General features: G+C 34.6%; 3 protein-coding genes and 1 non-coding gene across 8 annotated transcripts; 2 read left to right on the top strand and 2 right to left on the bottom strand.

The window, feature by feature from the left end:
- The first annotated feature begins 635 nt into the window (after positions 1 to 635).
- On the top strand, positions 636 to 3396 carry LOC113868687 (pentatricopeptide repeat-containing protein At5g50280, chloroplastic-like). The gene is made up of 2 exons (XM_027504502.1): positions 636 to 1627; positions 1904 to 3396. The coding sequence occupies exons 1-2, from the start codon at positions 762 to 764 to the stop codon at positions 3183 to 3185; spliced, it is 2148 nt and encodes a 715-aa protein (XP_027360303.1). The 5' UTR covers positions 636 to 761; the 3' UTR covers positions 3186 to 3396.
- A 987-nt stretch (positions 3397 to 4383) lies between these two features.
- LOC113868689 (protein root UVB sensitive 3) lies at positions 4384 to 9680 on the bottom strand. Of its 5 annotated transcripts, XM_027504505.1 has the most exons (16): positions 9507 to 9680; positions 9366 to 9423; positions 9149 to 9208; positions 9021 to 9059; positions 8857 to 8919; positions 8614 to 8670; positions 8390 to 8453; positions 7150 to 7233; positions 6926 to 7008; positions 6681 to 6810; positions 6005 to 6097; positions 5560 to 5698; positions 5009 to 5049; positions 4728 to 4915; positions 4491 to 4586; positions 4384 to 4458 (listed from the first exon to the last, which is right to left on the bottom strand). In XM_027504505.1, exons 1-15 carry the CDS (start codon positions 9641 to 9643, stop codon positions 4491 to 4493), a joined length of 1332 nt encoding a protein of 443 aa, XP_027360306.1. In that variant the 5' UTR covers positions 9644 to 9680; the 3' UTR covers positions 4384 to 4458. The 5 variants fall into 5 exon arrangements, 3 of the variants coding, with proteins under 3 accessions (XP_027360306.1, XP_027360307.1, XP_027360308.1); XM_027504506.1 differs by lacking the exon at positions 9507 to 9680 and having other exon boundaries at positions 9021 to 9073; positions 9366 to 9389; XR_003505409.1 differs by lacking the exons at positions 4384 to 4458; positions 4491 to 4586 and having other exon boundaries at positions 4815 to 4915; positions 5560 to 5681.
- Positions 9681 to 12570: 2890 nt separating this feature from the next.
- TRNAN-GUU lies at positions 12571 to 12644 on the bottom strand. The gene has a single exon. It is a non-coding gene; the product is annotated as a tRNA-Asn (tRNA).
- Positions 12645 to 12744: 100 nt separating this feature from the next.
- On the top strand, positions 12745 to 15659 carry LOC113868688 (pentatricopeptide repeat-containing protein At1g69290). The gene has a single exon (XM_027504504.1). The coding sequence runs from the start codon at positions 12965 to 12967 to the stop codon at positions 14933 to 14935; it is 1971 nt and encodes a 656-aa protein (XP_027360305.1). The 5' UTR covers positions 12745 to 12964; the 3' UTR covers positions 14936 to 15659.
- The last annotated feature ends 354 nt before the right edge of the window (positions 15660 to 16013 follow it).

Here is a 16013-nt window from a genome sequence, read left to right as displayed (position 1 = left end):
GAATTCTTGCTGCAGTATGAGCAAGGTAAAGATTAATAAAAAAGTTAATGAATATATTACATACATAGAACAAACTACATAATTAAAGGGTAATCATAAAAAAATATTAATCAAATTTGACCAAATATTTTTTGTGACGGTATATGTTCGATATTTAAAAATGAAATATGAAAAAAGTAAAAGTAACGAAACTGAAAATGTTTGAATACATAAAGAAATATAAAATAAAAAAAATTGTCTAAAAAAATTAAAATAAAACCTATTAAAAATAATATAATTTGAATAAAATAATTTAGTAACCATTTTTTTAATGTGTGTACAACAACAATACATGTCAAGAATTCAAAAACAGTAACTTTTTAATAAAAAATTATAGCATTTAATATTAAATAATATCCTATTATTTTTTATAAGAACTTGTCGTACATAGTTTTTGTTATTGTGTGTTATTAGATATATGTTAAAAATATTTAAATAATTATAATAAAATCCAACTAAATTTGAATGGATTTACCTAACAAAAAGAGTTTAAAAAATAAATTAACATTCATTTTATAATATACAAAATAAAAAATCATTGAATTCTTAATCCGATGAACTTTCAAATTTTAAATCCAAATATTCTCATCTCCTCCAAGACAAGACCATTTACCAGCTTTCCCCAACAAGATAAGCAAAGCAACTCAGACATGAACCTTGGTACCATATTGCCATGTATAACCAACAAGATAACCTTTGCAATTGCATTCGCATAAAGAAGCATGTCTCTCAGCCTCATACACCATAAATCCCTTCCTTCTTCTTCTTGCCTCTTCTACCTTCACCCTTCCACTTCACACCCCACTCACACTCTTTCAAAACCCTTCTTCTTCTTACACTCCAAAACCCCAACATCATCACTCTCTCTATGTGCATCCCCATCTAATGTCCCTCACTCTTCAACAACCCGCATTTTCCTGCCACATCTCCAACAACAACAAGAACAAACAGAAGATGAAGAAGAAGAAGACATAGAAGTAACAGAAGAAGAAGGCCATGACCCAGATGATGAAGTCTACGAATTTTTCAAAATTGGCAATTGGGTTTCCTCCAAAGAGCCTCAAAATGAAGAAAAATTGTACCATGAGAAAAATCAGCACATCTCGTGGAACTTGGTCACTGACACCAACAACCTTGATGAAGAACGTGGAATGGGTTTGGAGGACATTCTTTTGTTTTTGGAGGAGAAAGAAGAAATGGGGTATTGTGAAAATAGGAAATTGCCTGAGGCTGAAGGCATTGTGGGGGAAATTGTTCAGCTTTCACGGAACTTGCCTCAAAATCTAACTCTGGAGGAAGCCTTGGATGAGTATGAAGGAAGGGTCAGTGAGAAAGAGTGCTGGGAGGTTCTGGAAATACTTGGGGAGGACCAGCTTCTGTTGCGTTGTTTGTGTTTCTTTCAGTGGATGAGGTTGCACGAACCTTCACTTGTTACTCCTCAGGCTTGTACTGTGTTATTTCCTGTGTTGGGAAAAGGAGGGATGGGTGATAAGTTGATGGATTTGTTCAGAAACTTACCATCTAGCAAGGAGTTCAGAGATGTTCATGTTTATAATGCCACAATTTCAGGTCTTATGTCTAGTGGCAGGTACAAAGTTGTACAGTTATATGGTTTTGCTTTGTTTCTCTCTTGCTGCTTTGGTAGGTCCTAGGAGTAGAAAAATATGCTAACCAATGCCCTTAAAGAATCAAAAGCAGAATGTTGTTGTCAGAAAAGTGATATTAAAAGCATTTTCCTTTCTCTGAAGTGATCGTAGAAAAAGTTATTACATCTCTTCCGACTCTGACAACAAATGAATATCCTTAAAAGCATTTATTTTACTGAAATACCACATATTGTAAGAGTTCATTGTTGTTGTTTTAGGTATGAAGATGCTTGGAAGGTGTATGAGTCAATGGAAACAGAGAATATTCAACCAGATCATGTGACATGTTCTATTATGATTACCGTTATGAGAGAACTTGGCCATAGTGCAAAAGATGCATGGGAGTTTTTTGAGAAAATGAACAGAAAAGGAGTTGGATGGACTGAGGAAGTCCTAGGTGCATTAATGAAGTCATTTTGTGTTGAGGGTCTGATGAGGGGAGCTCTCATCATCCAATCTGAAATGGAGAAAAAAGGTGTTTCTTCAAATGTAAATGTGTACAACACTCTGATGGATGCATACTGTAAATCCAACCATATAGAAGAAGCTGAAGGCCTTTTTGTTGAGATGAAAGCTAAAGGGATTAAGCCCACTACAGCTTCCTTCAACATTCTAATGCACGCATACAGCAGAAGAATGCAGCCTAAGATTGTAGAGAAGCTGCTGGCAGAAATGCAGGATGTTGGCTTGAAGCCAAATGCTGAATCATATACTAGTCTAATTAGTGCATATGGTAGGCAAAAAAAGATGAGTGAAATGGCTGCAGATGCATTCTTGAAGATGAAGAAAGTTGGTATAAAACCCACTTCAAATTCTTATACAGCACTGATCCATGCTTATTCAGTTAGTGGCTTGCATGAGAAAGCTTACATGGCATTTAAAAACATGCAGAGGGAAGGTATTAAACCTTCCATAGAAACCTACACTACTTTACTAGATGCGTTTAGGCGTGCAGGTGATGCCCAGACATTGATGAAAATATGGAGATTGATGATGAGTAAAAAAGTTGAAGGAACGCGTGCAACATTTAACATTCTTGTTGATGGTTTTGCTAAACAAGGTCTCTACATGGAAGCAAGAGATGTCATATCTCAATTTGGGAAGCTTGGATTGCACCCCACAGTGATGACTTATAATATGCTGATGAATGCATATGCACGAGGAGGGCAACCCTCAAAGCTGCCACAACTGTTGAAAGAGATGGCAGTTCTTAAATTAAAACCAGATTCTGTAACTTATTCAACCATGATATTTGCCTTTGTTCGAGTTAAAGATTTTAAACGAGCGGTTTTTTATCACAAGCAGATGGTCAAGAGTAGGCAGATGATGGACTTTAGTTTGTACCAGAAGCTTCATGCTATTGTGGATGTCAAAGCTTCCGCAAAAAACAAGGATAGGAGTGCCTTGCTTGCTATGATTGAAAGTAAGATGGGTGTGAAAGTGAGAGGTCAAAAAGATGAGTTTTGGAAGTACAAGAAAAGGCATGTAAGAGAAACATAGTTCTGATATTAGTGTATAGTAAGTTAAGGATACGTTGCCCCTTTAAGAATTGTAAGTTCAATTTTGATCCACTTTTGATTTCTCTGAATGGATACTATCAGGAGCTTCTTGATGTTAAATGTAAAGAATAGATGTCTTCATTGGGAGTGTTCATCCTGTGAACATTGATAAATGAAACAAATTAATATAGCAATAGATACGTTTCGTGGTTCAGATGATTGTTAACAATGATTTAAGTTATGCACCGCATTATACTCAAACTAAAATTCGTCAATTTTTTCTTTAGATAGATATATTACGTGATCATTTTAAATGATTTTATAAAGATCTTTGGCCCCTCATTTCTTGATCAACGTTTTACACGTGGATATTAGTCAACATGAAAATGAACATTAGCATTGGATGCCTCACAGTAACTTACTCTCACGTTTGCCATTGTTCCAAGTTAGATGATACCAAGGCAAAATATTTAAATTGCTGCATAAAGTAAATTAAGCTATTGAAAACTCGAGCTCCTAAAATAAGCTATAGCATTGTTAAAAGTAACGAAGAAGTTCACAAGTGGTAATGGTTGATTTTTTTATAAACTTAACTACGCTGTGATCTAATAATAATCAGTTTCACATGAAAATGGATGTTTGTTTATTGAATCGGGTAACCTAAATAATTAGGTAAGCTGCCTGGTAATTAGGAAACATACCAGATGCCATACCAATCATGCACATTCATAACTACAGACAAATTGTATGCATTTAGTATCTTTCTGGATTGAATTGCCATGGGAAGGAATGATCCCAAATACCAAATGCCTTACAAGTTGCTCCAGAAAGAACATAACTGATTATCTGTTACAGCAGAAGATAATTAAGCCATATAACATTGAATTGCCATGGAATAAGAAAAACTGAAACAATATAACATGTATTTTAAAAAAATTGTTAAACCAGCTGGGGTCATATATAGTTAAAAATGTCCATGCTTGGTCAGGCATGGGGGCTTATACCAATAACTGTAAAGGAACTGCTGTCCACCTAGGCCATATACATACAATACAAGCTACCATGTCTAAACTGTTAAAAGAGACAGATAAGGTTCAAGTGCAGCAGCAGTAAACTAGTCAGTTTTCTTTCTCTTGACAGAACTTCAGTGAGATCATAAATTTGAAAAAAAGTTCATATCCCAACTTTGTCAAATATATACCCCTTCAATTTTTGGAAAAAGCCCCTAAATTCAATCTTCTCATCAAATAATTTCAATCCATCCAGAGCTGCCACTAATCACTTTTCCAGAACGATGTACATGACCCTAATCAATTTTTTCTTCCACCGTTTCATAGATCCAGTATGCCCTCCATATTATAGGTGATAGAAGCCGTTCTGTTTTCCAGCCTGATGACTTAAGCTGCACAGATAATAAAGAGTGTACTTAATCTCCCACTTAGTGGATAGATATAAAATTCAGGCAAGAGCAGGTGGCATGCTATCTAGTTTGATTCCCATACCATATCATAAATAGTTTGAATTTACAAGCTTAAAGAATTACCTTCTGAATAAATACTTCATATTGATTATCTATCCACATTTGGCCATCTGAATGCAAAGATTTGCTTTTATTAACACTCTTTGCCAGGACGAGACCATGAATGAATGACTTTAGCACATCAGCAGCGTTTGAATCTTTATGCACAATAACATCAATTATTCCCTTCCTTTCCACAAGCAAGTACTTGGCTATATACCATACAAAGAATGACATATAAAGGTTTAAGACTTCAGACAGAAAGGGGAAACTCATAGGTTAAAATAATATGAGGTAGACTCAACCTTTTGTATAGTACGATGCTGCAGAAACCACGTGCTCCTTACTGTCAGTGTCACAGAGAAAAATAATTTGTTAATTAAGCGTTGTTAATGACATTTCAAAGCTACTATTGCAAGAAAACCATCAATCAATCACGGATAGCTCAAGTTTTGAGCCAATAGGGGTGATATAGGCAATTACAGAGCTCAAGTATCAATCACACATTGCTCAAGTTTTAACGTATGGTATATTATTACTAATATATTTTTAAATGATATAGGCAGGGAAAAGGCTAATCAGTGCTATTTTGAATAAGTTACTCTCTGGAGCTTTGTTAGTTAGTCATGACAACATAAACTGTATAATATCATGATTTGGGCTACTAGAAGTTAGAACGCGACATAGCTTACCGCTTACCTTGAATGCCATTTGGATTTGGGGACTGGAAAAGAGTAGTGCAATGAATAAGAAGTTCAGGCAAAACTAAACATATTTGCCAAACTATGACAAGTGCACTAAGAAGAAATTTATTTTCTAAATGGATTGGGACTCGGACCAAATTTTAGCCACTTACATTTCGATGCTATCAAATGAAGAAATCCTCATGCCTAAACGTACTTTCTTATGCAGATAATTATCATCCTTTGAGCTCCATGAAATGAGCTGTATTGGTAAAACATGCTCCAGTGAAGAGACCTGTTCAAGGGAGAGAACTGGCAAAAAGTTTAGAAGCAAGCATTAATATACATATCAATAACTTTTAAAATGTTGGAAATTACATTTTCCATTACAAGATGATGAATCTATAAAACCAATCTTGCTTTTGGGATGTGGTTGGAGAAGGTTTAAAGATACACCAGACACAGATCTCAAAACAATTGAAAATTAAAGTATAATGATTTCGATGTGACAACATTTGTTCCAAGATGTGGCCAATTTTATGAAAAACACAGAATAGATTATCAACCATTAAACATATGTTGTGGATGCAAGCAATGAAGAATCGAAACAGACAATACCTAGGCCAGTCTCCATGAAATGCTGCAGAAGAATAGAGCTCCTTGCAGGGTTTAATGAGTTCAATGCCAGGCATCGAACAGCTTGGTAGTTTGCTGCACAGAAGAGGGACATCATTTCTGTTATCATATTTAGCCAGTGTACTTTTTTTTTTCTCTTTTTTTTTTTGTGTGTGTTGAGAGAGAGGGGGGGGGGGGGCTTCAGATTTAAAATTATGAGCTCTCTAATTTAAGGAGAGCAGATAATGTTTTCAATTGTTGAGGAAGTAATATAGGACAATCTCATTAATGAGCTAAATAAGGCAATAGAAATTCAATCTCCATTTTATCCAAACCACCAACAAATATTCCACAAGATCTAAACATTAGTCGCTATGAACTAGCAAAGTTTGTCTATTGTCTACCCTGGAAAAGTTGGATTTACCTATTTATCCCATCCCAAACACACTGGTAAGGAAATGGACTAACTATATACCTATTTGCAGGCTAATACCATCAATCTATAACCTTTTACTCCCTTGACGAGTCAAATATTAACAAGGATTCCCCCCTTCTTTTTCTTGTAGTTTGTACAACAAACGCAGTACAGTAGAATAGATTTATGCCTAATATAAGGCTATCTCCATAATTCTACAATGCAAGGGACATGCATAAAGCAAATTACATTTTAGAAACGTACCATAAATATGAAACAGGGTCAGAGATAAAAATGAAAACCAAATGGCTAGTGGGTGTCCGATGGTAATGCGTGCAACAAGCATTCCCAATGCCATGCCAATCATTGTGGCCACAGTTTCTTGACTTCCTTCCTATAGGTAAATGTTAACAATTCAAATTTCAATATATAGATATATACATGCCCAACTGAGCAAAAACTTAATTCTCAGCTAATAATATGAACAGTTAGATAAACGCAACTTATACCTTTGCAGATATATCTGCAGCATTATCCTGAAGAGCAAAATGCTGAGTCAAAGCTGCTCTAGTAGCTCCACTTGCAACACCAGCTAGTTCAAAATACATTAAGTTATATTTCTTATAAAACTACGAACATGAAAAACATAGAGGGGAAAAAAGCTACAGCTAGCAACTAACTTTAAATCAAATTAGTGACTTAATATTGAACATCCAGCAATATTCGAACTTACTGAAAGATCTTGATATGCTTCCTAAGCAAACAACAAACACAAAAGCCGATGGAAATAATGGAGAAATGAGGTCCATTAGCATTCCTGAAAATAATGCAAAACCTTAATGAATCAATGTAAGATATAAAGATTGAAATAGGAAAGATCAAACTTAACACAAAGCCGCATCATTGAAAAATACACTATTGATCAACTAGTAAGTTTTAGTTTAATGAAGCAAATATAAAGAGATCTCGACATTAGTAGCCAAGTAAAGCATTTCAAGTAGAATTTCTCCTTTTCTTATAGTCTCAGTATATTATTGACATGAGTGCATATCTGATACCTACAACATGCAAAATCAAAGCTATAACAAATCAAATGCAAATCTGCAGGAGTTTTCATATCAGTTGAGAGAACAGAAAAACCCATATTCAACACAGTCAATTGATTTGGAAGACACTGCTAATTCATAACCTGGAAAATGTTCAAATGAAACATTATTCCACCCAAAAAAGAGTAATTATCATTTAAGTTTTCAAAAGAAAAAACAAACCTAAGATCAAATTGTTTTCTTGAATGACAATTTGTTTAAATCTTTTTCAATTTGTGACATAAAATTGTAACAGTTGGCAGAAACTAGAGGAAGTCTCTCTCTTCCCTATCTCTACAAGCAGGAGAAGGGACTAACTCCATTCTGACATCTACTATATCCTGCAAATCTAAAAGTTTACATTTAAATAGTGGACAATGTAGAATCAATGCCGAATATTAATATATAGCCTGATAGCAATATATAAGTATTTTGATTAGTACTAGACATTTGATAAATCTCATCCATTGTGGCACTGCAGCAAATATGGAATGGGATTATTTAACATTGGTTGTAACAAATAATGTTATTATGTGCATCTGTGGTAAGTGGAGAATGAAGCACATGTTAGCATCAACATTTGACCTACCTACGTGGACATACTTAAAACATACCGGAAACTTTTCTACCCAAATGATATAAGGGAAGGACCCCTTTTGAAGAGTAGACAGTTTATCTATAAAATTTCTATAACAAGCCCCTTCTTTTCCTAACCTTTGATTTATTCTCAATCCTTGAATCTACACACTATTAATTATTAAACCAGGACTCATGTATGTAAATCTTTTTTTGGCCTATGTCTATACTTCAGAGACGGAGATTGCATATAGAAAATGGCTGCACAATTTTATTTTATTCTTTTAAAAAGATGAAAGTGAAAGACTCTACCAAGGTCATTCATAAGATCTGCAACCAAACGCCACATTTTTGCATTGCTATCAAGATTTGATCCCTGCAGCATGAGATAAACAGAAACATAATTAAAAAATGATTTCAGAATCATCTGAGAGGATTGAATCAGCATATGCCAATCCAAGTGTAGGGCTAGTGCCACATATTTCAGTTCAAAATTAATAAGGATGAAGGAACATGTTTGTATGAGAGATGCAGACCTGGTAAAATGTGAATAAGATTCCTCCAAGCATACCAGTTAGATCCCTCAAAAACCACTGGAAACAGTTTCAAAGTTCAATATCCTACCATTTAGACATTGCAGCCTAAGAAACAAAAAAGACTGTACCAAAAACAAATAAATAGAAAACACAAAAGACTTGAGGCTTCTTCTCCCGTGCCCCATCTAACAAATCAGTGTTCAACCATTACTCAAGTAAACACAGAATATAACTAGTGAATACCTGAAAAGTGGCACCAATCACCGTAGCTGATTTCTCTCCAACCCCAATCGCACTCAAGAGAGCCTGAAAAAAAGAGGGATTTTGTTGACCACTCATGTCCTTTTTATTTTCTGAGAACATCTCCGACAACAAAAAAAAGTCAGTGAAACAATGCAATGCCTTACCTGGGTAGAAAGCATGGTCCTTATATACGTTGAAAGGCCCTGCCACAATCAATCTATAATTAATTAGAGAACAACAACAATCTGATACAAAAACAACTTAATTACACTGTTTCTTCATTGTATTTTACCTGCAATGAATCCCATATTTGAAAAGGAACATAATCTGCAGTCACACTGCTTGGAAAACCCTGTATTGTATGTTACCAATTACAAGAAAAAAAGAGGAACCCTTTTTTACGAAGATGGACTAAAGGGACAAGCAGATAGTTACATAGTAGTGGCATGTGAAATTTCAATCCTTTTTTTTTATTTAGAGAAGATATTGAGTTAAAAATAGAAACTTGCCTCAGGTACAAATGCTTGAAGTAACCGTTTCCAAACATGGGTAAAGCGGGCACCAGATCTGCAAATGAGGAAGCAAGAAGAATAAGGAGGAAAAATAAGAAGAGGTGAATGATGATGATGAGAAAAAGGGAAGGGAAAAACCTTGTAACGGAGACAGAGGAAGAAGAAGCCTTGATGGTGAAGGTCTTTGAGAGCTTTGTGGGTGATGAACCGTTCCATTCTTCTAATGTTATGGTTTTATTGGACATTGATGATGATGATGGTGTCAGTGTTCCCATGCCCACATGAAACTGGAACGACGTAAAGGACTCGGCAGACAAAAGGAAGGAACAGTGAAGTGCAAAATCTTGGTGGCTTCGCAGGTTGTTGTGTAATCTCAGAACTCACGTCACAAGTGAGAGTGACTTTGACCCTCACAGGTAAATTACACGTTACTCCTTGCCTTACCAGTGAATTCTTTTGCTTGAAAGCTAACCAATAAACTTAATCATTTAAAAATTTAGTATGTGTTTGGGAAATTTTATTTTTTTTATTATTTTATTATAAAATGTATTGTTTATATTTTTATGGGAAAGATTAAACAATTAGCTGCATTTAAAAAAAACTAATTTAGAATAAATAAAATTATAAAATTTATGATTAAAAGTTACCGATTGACTTTTTAGAGGACTTTTATTTTCCTTTTTTATATACTTTAAAATTAATTATTTAAAATACCAAATTAATCATTACATAGAAATGGCAAGAAACCAATAGTTCGTTAATTAAGTTTACGATGATTATAATATTTAAAAAATATTTTATCTTTTTTTTTTCAAATAAGTCTCTAATAAATTTTTTGTTATAAAATATTTTTATTTAATCTTTTTAAATATTATATTTTTTTTATTTAACTCTTCTCTTTAAGAGAACTAAATGATAAATTCATATTATTTATGAGCATCAAATAAAACATTTGTGATGTTTTAGAGAAACAAAAAATTTAATAATATTTAGAGGAATTGAATAAAAAATAAAAATCATAAGAAAAATATTTAAAAAAGAAAAATACATGCACTCGCTAATTTTTTCTTGTAATCACGATACTTTTTTTTATTTTGTTAACTATTTGTAATTTATTCAAAATAATTTTTATTAAAATAAAATATTGAAAAAAATACAAGAAAAGAGTGAACAGCTTAAAAAAGGAAAAGGATAAAAAAAAGAAAAAGAAAAATAATTTCTACAAATATTAAACTAATTTTTTATTAGTTAGTTTAACATTTAGTAAGAGTTAACAGTAATAATTAAATTATATTTTTTAATATTTTAGAGATTAAATCTTAATAAACAAATGTATAAAGCGGTTAGCGTCATGGAAGCATAGGTATTTATCGATTGGAGGTAGGGTGACTTTGATTAATATTGTTCTTAATTCTATGCCATTGCACTCGTTATCCTTTTTTAAGGTGCCGAAGTCGGTAATAAAGGAAATTGTCACTATCCAACGGAATTTTTTATGGAAGGGTGTTAAGGATGGATCTAAAATTCCCTGGGTGAAATGAAAAACTGTATGTAGACCGCGGAAGAATGGTGGCTTGGGCATTAGGAATGTGCAGTGGTTTAATTGGGCGCTTCTTGGTAAATGGTTGTGGCGAGGTGTTAACTGTTCTAGTTCATTGTGGGTACGGGTGTTGGAATCTAGATATGGAAGATTAGCTTCTTCTCTTCAGCGTTCATCAGTTCACAACAGATATTTTTTGTGGTGGCGTGATTTGCTGGAGGTTATTCATCAAGGGAATTCATGGCTAGATGAGAAGTTTGATAGAAGTGTGGGTGCAGGTTTACACACTCTTTTTTGGAGAGATAAGTGGGTAGGAGGGGTGCGATTGTGTGAAGCATTTCCGTGATTATTTGCAGTGACGAGAAATGCTGAATCACGTGTATTGGAGAATGGTTTTCATGATGGCACTAGATGGGTTTGGAATGTTAGTTGGCGAAGAGGACTCTTTCAACATGAGATCTCGAGCTTTAATATTTTGTTGGAGCTTGTGGATGAAGTTTCTATTAAGTTACTACAAGAAGATAAATGGGTATGGAGGGCAGATTCTTCAGGTTGTTATTCAGTGCAATTTGCGTATTCATGGCTATTTGAACTTTTTGGTGGTCCTAATAGTGTAGATCAATGTACGGCAGATGCCTTGCAAAGGTTATGGAGAGGGAAGGTCCCTCTTAAGTGTTTGGTTTTTTCTTGGCAATTGTTGTTGAATGCACTTCCTTGTAAATGTTTACTACTTGATCGTGGTGTTCAAATTGATGATATAACTTGTTGTTTCTGCCATGGTTTGGAGGAACTTCCAACTCATTTATTTTTAACGTGCTCAGTTTCATCTCAAATCTGGTACTTTACTGCGCGTTGGCTTGGATTCTCACTGGTTTTGCCTTCAGATTTATCGACTCACTTACTTTCTTGGGTTGGTGTTGACTGTAGTAAAAGAGAAGGAATATGCTTATTAATTATTTGGGTAAGTACAGTGTGGTCTTTGTGGTTGCATAAAAATAGAATTATATTTTCCAATGGTGTTTTGGATGAGAGGGAAGTCCTAGATTCTATTATTCTGAGATCTTGGAAATGGTTATCACTTGTTAGTAAGGGAGAAGCTATTATGTTAGCTGATTGGTATTTGAACCCACGAAATTGCATCTGTCTTAATTTTGCATAAGTATATTTTTACTTTTTATTTCTCTGAGTAAGTAATTTTTTGTGTATATGGGTTTTGAGTTCCCCTTGAACTCTTTTTAATAAGATTTGTTTTGTCTATAAAAAAAAAACAAATGTATAAATCTTTATCATAAATATATTATATTTATAGTAACTGATCACGTGTTTAAACCTAAAATTTTTTATTCAACTGTTTTGACTATAACAATATATTTTTTTATAATAATAAAATATTATGAATTTAATTTTTTTTCTTTTAGCTTAAACTTTTAATAGTTATTTATAAAGAGTTTTAGATCATGTCAAGGATGTGTAGTATTAAAAAATATGCTATAGATTGTGCATATAGAACTTGAAATATGAGAAAGTAGCAATATGATGAATAAAATATCAAAATATAGAAAAAGACAGCATCAAGCTCATTTTTGTTGTTGCATTGACACTAGTTGCCTCCAAAGAAAAGATGTAGGAGGCTAAGGGAATAAAATTCAACATCTGAAAAAGCGCTAGAAGGAGGGCTTGAACCTCCGACCTTGTGGTTAACAGCCACACGCTCTAACCAACTGAGCTATTCCAGCTTATGCAAGGGTCTTCGATTTATAAAAATGAATTCTAAAAGCGAAAACGTAGATTCAACTTCAAATGGAAACACTATGCGAAGTTTCTTCAGCGAATTGAAAACCACCAAACCTGAAAATGAGAGTTTGTGAAAATTTCAAGCCTGAATTGGAAAATTGAAGCGGAAAGTGTGTTAATTTTGGGGGGATTGGGATTTGGGACCAAAACCCTGAGAAAGGGTCGTAAGCTGAGAAACATTAAAAATTAATGAGACAAAGCAATGGAAACAGAAGCTGAGAGAACAAACCCCTTTGAACAAGAACAAGGTTGATGATAAAGAATGGCCAAAAGAGTTGTGTACAGAGCATTCTCCTCAACTCCTGAAATTCCAAGCCTTTATTCCTTTCTACAACCATCAGTGTTTGCCCTCACAAAATGCAAAAACAAACGACAACCCATTTCTGAAGAACCTCAAAAGCTTCCAACTTCACCACGACAGTCTCTTTTCCTCACTCCTGATCAAATCTCCACCTTGCAAACGACCCTTCACAAGTCTCTCATAACCAGTGACACTGATGAGGCTTGGAAGTCCTTCAAGACCCTCACCACCCACCAAACCTTTCCACCTAAACCCCTCACCAATTCCCTCATCACTCACTTGTCCTCTCTTGGTGACATCCACAACCTCAAGAGGGCTTTTGCCTCTGTGGTTTTTCTCATGGAGAAGAACCCTTTGGTGATTGACTTTGAAACCCTTCATTCCATGCTAGATTCCATGAAGAGTGCCAACACTGCTGCCCCTGCTTTTGCCCTTGTTAGGTGCATGTTCAAGAACAGGTTTTTTGTTCCTTTTAGTGTTTGGGGTAATGTGCTTGTTGAGATTAGTAGGAAGAATGGTAACCTTGCTGCTTTTCTGAGGGTTTTTGAAGAGAATTGTAGGGTTGCTTTGGAGGAGAAGATGGAGTTCATGAAACCTGATGTTGGTGCTTGTAATGCTGCACTTGAAGGTTGCTGTTTTGAACTTGAATCTGTGAGTGATGCTGAGAGGGTTGTTGGAATAATGTCAAATCTTGGTGTTAGGCCTGATGATTTGAGTTTTGGGTTTCTTGGTTATTTGTATGCACTCAAGGGGTTACAAGAGAAGATAAAAGAATTGGAGGTTTTGATGGGTGGGTTTGGTTGTTCAAACAAGAAGGGTTTCTATTCTAATTTGATTAGTGGGTATGTTAAGTCAGGAAATTTGGCTTCTGTGGAGTCAACTATTATTAAATGTCTGAATGATGAAGGTGGAAAAGATTGGAGTTTTGGTGTAGAAACTTTCTGTGAAGTTGTTAAGGCGTATTTTCAGAAAGTAAATATCAAGGGGTTAGCTAATTTGATTATTGAAGCTCAGAAGTTAGAGCCTTCAAATATCGTAGTTGATAAGTCTATAGGTTATGGTATTGTTAATGCATGTGTTAGTATGGGACTATCAGACAAAGCACACAGCATTCTTGATGAAATGAATGCTCTGGGAGCCTCTGTTGGTCTCGGGGTCTATGTACCAATCTTGAAGGCTTACTGCAAAGAAAATAGAACTGTTGAGGCTACTCAATTGGTGATGGAGATTAGTAATTCTGGTCTGCAGTTGGATGTGGAAACCTATGATGCTTTGATAGAAGCAGCCATGTGCAGCCAAGATTTTCAGTCAGCATTTTCCCTGTTCAGGGACATGAGAGAAGCAAGGATTCCTGATTTGAAAGGGAGTTACTTGACTATAATGACAGGTTTGATGGAGAATCATCGGCCTGAGTTGATGGCAGCTTTCTTAGATGAGGGGGTTGAGGATCCTCGGATTGAAGTAGGTACGCATGATTGGAATTCTATCATCCATGCTTTCTGTAAAGCTGGGAGACTTGAAGATGCAAGAAGGACTTTTAGAAGGATGACATTCCTGCAATTTGAGCCAAATGATCAAACATACTTGTCCATGATTAATGGATATGTCTTGGCTGAGAAGTATTTTGTTGTGTTGATGTTGTGGAATGAGGTTAAGCGAAAGCTATCAACGGATGGGCAGAAAGGGATCAAGTTTGACCACAATCTGGTTGATGCTTTCCTGTATGCCATGGTCAAGGGAGGTTTCTTTGATGCTGTTATGCAAGTTGTACAGAAAGCTAATGAGATGAAAATTTTTGTTGACAAGTGGAGATACAAGCAAGCATTCATGGAGACCCATAAAAAGCTCAAAGTTGCAAAGTTAAGAAAAAGAAATTTTAGAAAAATGGAAGCACTTATTGCTTTCAAGAACTGGGCTGGGTTAAATACATGAACAATAAAGACTGGCTACTTCTTATTATCCCAAGGATTGAACCATTTGCGTATTCTTTCAAGAAACGAACTTTGATATCATAAACTTTAGAGCACTTTAATTTTTTATTTTCTTGAACAATAACACTCAGTTTAGGCTTGGCAGGTTCTGCTCAACGAGATCATCTCCTTTTTTATTTGGGCTAAATGCATTTCTTTGCTGTCTCCCATTTTCCAATTTTCAATTGTTGATTGTTGTCTTCTTGTATGTAAGATAGGAAGTTTAAACACACGCTGAATCAATGAACTGCTTACACATGGTCTCGGTATTCCTCAAAAGAAGAAAAACATGATCACCAGTCGCTTTCTTGCTATCCATTTATGAAGGATGAAGTATCCAGTAACCTGAAGGCTCAAAATAAATACTATCACATGTAGTATTGTCAATATCCTGCATCAGTATGAAGTTCTTTGCTTTCAATTTTCTATTTCCTTGTTATGAGCTTCTAATGAGTCGTTTATATTTTTTATTTATTTATTTGTCTTTATCTGAAATAGGCATTAAGCACTAGAATTGAACCTGGTTTGGGGCAGGAGATTGTTCTTCCCCATGACTATATCTTCAGGTTTAATTCTTTGATTCAGCCTCATATTTTCTTTAATAGATCAAAATTGTTTGATAGTAGTTGAGACTTCATGTATTGCATACTATATCAATTACATATAGTGAGGGCAACGGTTTTACCATAATCACAAACAACATAATTACTTTGTATCAGATTATAAGTATAACAACCAAAAAATTTGTGATATTAGCAAATTTAAAGAGGTGATTCACCTTGAAGTATCAAGTTCAAGCTGAATGAGTAGAATGAGATTGACGTGGACACATTTGTGATTCAGCCACAGTATGTTATAATTAGTGTTGGAAATATGAAATTATAGTAATGCTGAAAATAGAAATATTAATATCTTTGTAATTATGATAATCAGATAATTGCATATTTTGTTATTTAATTTGTGTATTAATGTTTCTATTATAAATACATGTTTCAACGTGTAGTTTAGACTTCTTCATTCTTAACATGGTATCTAACCAA

This window comes from Abrus precatorius, unplaced genomic scaffold, assembly GCF_003935025.1.
Source record: "Abrus precatorius isolate BTA unplaced genomic scaffold, Abrus_2018 Scaffold6, whole genome shotgun sequence".
NCBI lineage: Eukaryota > Viridiplantae > Streptophyta > Magnoliopsida > Fabales > Fabaceae > Abrus > Abrus precatorius.
Note: the sequence above shows the minus strand (reverse complement) of the source record. Positions and strands in the feature narration are given on the sequence as shown.